The 5,285-nt window shown below is 39.0% G+C and overlaps 1 protein-coding gene across 1 annotated transcript; it reads left to right on the top strand.

The window, feature by feature from the left end:
• Window positions 1-445: 445 nt before the first annotated feature.
• pfd4 (Prefoldin subunit 4) lies at window positions 446-3,568 on the top strand. Its single transcript, NM_001140679.2, is given in 4 exon segments — window positions 446-493; window positions 1,300-1,407; window positions 1,535-1,675; window positions 2,733-3,568. Coding segments are annotated over 4 exon segments (408 nt in total). The 5' UTR covers window positions 446-466; the 3' UTR covers window positions 2,865-3,568.
• Window positions 3,569-5,285: the final 1,717 nt, after the last annotated feature.

The raw sequence follows: 5,285 nt of genomic DNA, 5'->3' as shown, positions 1-5,285 counted from the left end.
GACATTAGAATGGCGTTTAAACCACCTCCAAGCAAATGTATTTAATAAACTGAGCTACTTTTAAGTTGGGCTATTTCTAAGTTGCGTGGGTTGAACTCGATATACTTTAAAATGACTAAAGCCAAATTGAAACTGTAGACAATTATAATGGACCTACATTCATCCAGTTCCTTGATAATAATCACCAAAATGAAAGTAAGACAGTAGGGGACTATTTTTTGCAAATTTTGACACTGAGGAAATAATATAAACAATTTTAGTGGAGCCCTCCGGAACTCTTTGAATACTGAATTTAGCCCCCGGGGCGGGCAAAATGAATTTGACACCCCTGGCTTAATGAGTGTAATTTACGTATTTGAAGCGCTGAATATAGTAAATCCGCTAGGTCGTGGTAATGAGCATGTATGATGCCTATCACCACTAAATTGCATCTGAAGAAGTCGACGTTTTCTAAATCAATAGCAAAATGGCGGCCACCATGAAGAAGACAGTTGTAAGCTAAAATCAGTTTTAATAATTCACTCCGATCTCCATACAGGCGCCACACCACTGCCATTCGTGCAGTAAATATCTAAGACACGTGTTCTACAATTTAGTTTGTGAATACATAAATTCACTGTCTGATTTTGTTTTTATTCGTGCTCTACTCGTGCGTTGTTTGGATCACAGCTAGCTAGCCAGCTAACGGTAGCGATTTTAGGGTAGTTTAGCTACTAACGTTAGCTGGTTATCAACAAACTACTCTTAACATCTATCCGCGATTTCCTTATTAAACGTGTAGCCACCATGGTGTTAGTTTAATGATAGCTAGTGCAATTTGAAGAACGCGTTGCCAGCTATTTTGTTGCTACACCCTAGTTTTAATGTAATTTATATGGCTACACCTAGCTAGAGCGCTCGTATTGGGCTGAGACCTCTGAAGTCCTAGCCATTCTGGGGCACGTTCAGCAGGACTGAACTTTCAGATAGAAATGGGCTATGTAGATCAAACATGCCTCTGACATGTAGAATAAGACATATCGTCTCTATTCATGGGATTTATATCTGCAACTTTCGAGAACGTTTGGCAACTGAACATGGCCTGGCTCGTTATCCTTTTTTCGTATCCCTTATTCAGGCGTTGTTTAGCTAGTAAGTTGGCTAAATAGTGTTGTCAAATATGGTTAAGAAACCCTGTGGTATTGTTCTGTTTTAAAAAATATAGCTAATTATTTGGCTAGCTATGCAGTTAGCCAAGCAGCTTTGACTATAGCTATATAGGCTCATTTTGGACAATCTCTATTGACTTCCCCTTAACAGGCAGTTGAAGATGTCAATGTCACATTTGAGGACCAGAAGAAGATCAATACATTTGCCAGAAACACGAATCGAATGACAGAATTCAAAGATGAAATAGAGGCAAAAAAGGTAAGGGTTAATTATTGATGAGGAAAATCTGAATAATTAGATTTTCTTTACTTGTTTCTTCTTAATCTAGTACATCATGTTGTCACTACTGTTATATTATATAACCAACTATAACCTCTCTTCTCAGAAATCTCTACAGAATCTGCAGGATGCCAGTGATGACCTGATGATGGCTGAGGATGACACTCTGCTCGTCCCGTATCAGATTGGCGACGTCTTCATCAGTCACACCCAGGAAGAGACCCAAGAGATGTTGGAAGCTGCAAAGGTATTGTTATTATAATTTTGTAAGACAATGTCCACATTCTGACATTTTAGAATGTAATAATATGTTGAATGCCAAAGCATAATGCCATTGGGAAGGCCTAAAAAAATTCATTGATCTTAAAGGACTAATCAGCTGTAGAAACGATAAAGCAGTCGCCCCACCCCTGGTTCAGTAAAAAGCTGAGGGATGGGGCTGGAGAAATGTAACCACTCAAATTCATAGACATAGCTATGGATGTAAGGACTGATCATCCATGATATGTTAACCATGTTTTGAGGCTATATAGTGTTTGTTAAAAAAAAAAAAACTAACCTTTTCTGGTTCTGATGGGGAACAACAGTTGCTCATTAGGTATTTATAAGTTATATTTGACCTTTATTTAACTAGGCAAGTCAGTTAAGAACAAATTCTTATTTTCAATGACGGCCTAGGAACAGTGGGTTAACTGCCTGTTCAGGGGCAGAACGACAGATTTGTACCTTGTCAGCTCGGCGATTCGAACTTGCAACCTTTCGGTTACTAGTCCAACGCTCTAACCACTAGGCTACGCTGCCGCCCCACTCCATATTCTTGAAGAATCAATGGGTACATATAAATTAATGATAAGTTACAAAAAAATATATGTAGCAACTGCTGATTGCCATTTTAAAGTAGTAATGCATACTTTTTTTTCCACTTTTTGCATGCTTTTGGTGTGAGTTCTCCCCTTACAACAATTCTATGTAAAATTGAGGTCCATGAAATTCACAATTAAGTGCTTGAAAAAGTAATTGAAAGTCCTTGAATTTGACCTGCCACTCTCTGAACCCTCTATTATATGACTTGTGTAGAAGGTAGGGGTGTAGGTCTACCTTGGAATTCGGGATGCCTACTCCTAAGGCAAACACGGATGGGTTATTTAACGTTGCATGGGTTATTTAACGTTCCAATTTTAACGTTGCATAATTAAGCCAAAGGCCGGGATATCAAGGCATTATGCTTTACCCTATTACTAAGAATGCAACCTGAATAATTGTAACCATTCTGATTTATTAACATGCATTGTTTGTATCCACAGGAACAACTGCAGCAGGAGATCAAAGACCTAGAAGGGAAGGTGTCGGCGATACAGCAGGTGTTGGGTGATCTGAAGGTCCAGCTTTATGCCAAGTTTGGGAACAACATCAACCTGGAGGCAGATGAAAGCTGAGTGCTTTCTAATGTGCAGACTTTAGCCTGGTCCCAGATCTGTTTGTGCTGTTTAGCGTGACACTGAATCAATGATTATGATTATAGGAGTTGGCAAGATGCCACAAACAGTCCTGGGATCAGGCTAAGAGGGCAACTCTTTACACATGGACTTTTCATGCAGCTCACATATTATCCAATCCACACAGTGCCGACAGGATGCTTGCCAAACCAACGTGTTTATCCTTTTCTCAATATCAACATGATTTTTCTCAGCAATGGTTTACAATGGTGTATTGTCTTATTTTGTATGAATGTTGGTGAATGTATCCCATTTTACTTTGAAGACTCGTTTTGGTGGTTTGTTTCCCCCTGTACTTGCACTGGGTCTTCCTATGGACTGACACAAAATACGTCATTGTACAGTAGACGGCCATAAAGGAAAAACAACCCAAGGAAATATATTTTGGGTGTTGGAGCTGAAGAAACTGGAGTTTGTTTGTTTATTTGGATCTCCATTAGCTTTTGCAGAAGCATTAGGTACTCTTCCTTGGGTCCACAAACAACATGACAAGGACAGCCACATACATTTTAAAATACAACGATACAAACAATACAACAAAAAAAAAGAATACAAACAAAACCGTTTGTGGTTGAAGAAAAGAAGGGAGCAGAGGCAGCCACTCTTAAGACCCCAACATGTAGGCAACTGTATGTGTATACCCCAAAATGTATCTTAAAGGTGCAATCTATAGTGTAAATTCTTGTTACAAAATACTTAGCAGGACTGACGAAAGGAGTCTTTGCGAGTGTACTGGGCATTTGTCTTAAATGGAACCACATTTAATTTTGTGAGTTTATGTTTGGAGGGTGGATGGGTGTGCGTATAATGTGACTGTTTAGCAACCCAAAATGTTGCGTGTTCGAATCTCGTCACTGACAACTTTTGCAACTACTTAGCATGTTAGCTAAGCCTTTTAGCTAACCCTTTAACCTAACTCCTAAACCTAACCCAGCTAATATTAGCCAGCTATCTAACGTTAGCCACAAGAAATTAGAATTCATAACATTGCAGATTCGTAACATATCATACAAAATGGATGGACATCCATTAATTAATAAATACCATACGGAACATAAACTAATTGGAGTGTCTCGGATATACGTACAGAATAATACAAAATGCTCTGAGACCAGGTTGCACAATAAGGAAATAATGGATGCCAGACATATGCTGGTGGAAAGTGTGCTGGTGCTGCAGTTACATGAACCCCACTGAAGGGGGCAACAGGAGAATGCTTGGTGTCAGTCTGAGTCCACTCACTAATATTCAGCCTCAAATATTACTTTTGTCTGGTGGAATCTTCACAAGCAAAATACTTTTGTGAAATTAAAATTCCTTAAGGTCTTTGTTGTGCAAATATTCCTAACAGAAAAGGTATTTGACAGAGTGTTGAAGTTCTGTCTGGAAGGATTTTACCGTACAGATTTTGATAGTGTCTATCCAAGGGAATCAAAGCTGGGAACGAGAGACTGAAAAACAGCTTCTATATCAAGGCCATCAGACTGTTAAATAGCCATAAATAGCCGGCTACCACCCTGTTACTCAACCATGCTACTACCCTATATACTTTAATAATGTTTACATACTGCTTTACTCATTTCATATGTATATACTGTATTCAATTCTACTGTATTTTAGTCAATGCCACTCCGACATTGCTCGTCCTAATATTTATATATTTCTTAACTCCATTCTTTTACTTTAGATTTGTGTGTATTGTTAGATATTACTGCACTGTTGGAGCTAGGAACACAATCATTTTGCTACACCCTGCCAAATATGCATATGTGACCAATAAGATTTGAATAAACTAAGATCTGAAATGCATCCAATCCATGTACTGCAGCCCCATACACAACATAATACACAGACCTCATTAAAGTGTGCCCTGAAGTGTGGACTGCTTGAGCTAATAAAATATCAGATAAATAAATGTAGGGTTTGAAGTTGTGGCAGACACCTCTGGAGGATCGAGATCTCAATTAACAAGTTCCTCTACCCCCCAGGCTTCCTGTTCAGGCATTCACTGGTAAGATTAAGAGAACCACACACACAGAAACACACACACAGGCTTGGCTTTATGCACAGCTTGTTAAACCCTGGCTCATGGAAATCGGAAATCACTGGACTTATTTCCCAGATGGCCTTGTGTGTGTTCTCTTTTCCTCCTCCCCCCCTTCCTCTCTCTTTATTTCTCTCTCTTTCTGTCGTTCTCCCTCTGCACTTTTAATAATTAGCTCAGTGAAGAGGAGATGCAGATCTGTGTCTCTATGCAGATCTTTATAACACGGAGCTGTGTTCAGGCAGAGAGAGTTTTTACATCAATGATGTGACTTCCATTCAACCAGGTATTGAAATTCAATTAAATGATGTCCATAG

The sequence above is a fragment of the Salmo salar genome, chromosome ssa13 (genome assembly GCF_905237065.1).
Source record: "Salmo salar chromosome ssa13, Ssal_v3.1, whole genome shotgun sequence".
Lineage (NCBI taxonomy): Eukaryota > Metazoa > Chordata > Actinopteri > Salmoniformes > Salmonidae > Salmo > Salmo salar.
Note: the sequence above shows the minus strand (reverse complement) of the source record. Positions and strands in the feature narration are given on the sequence as shown.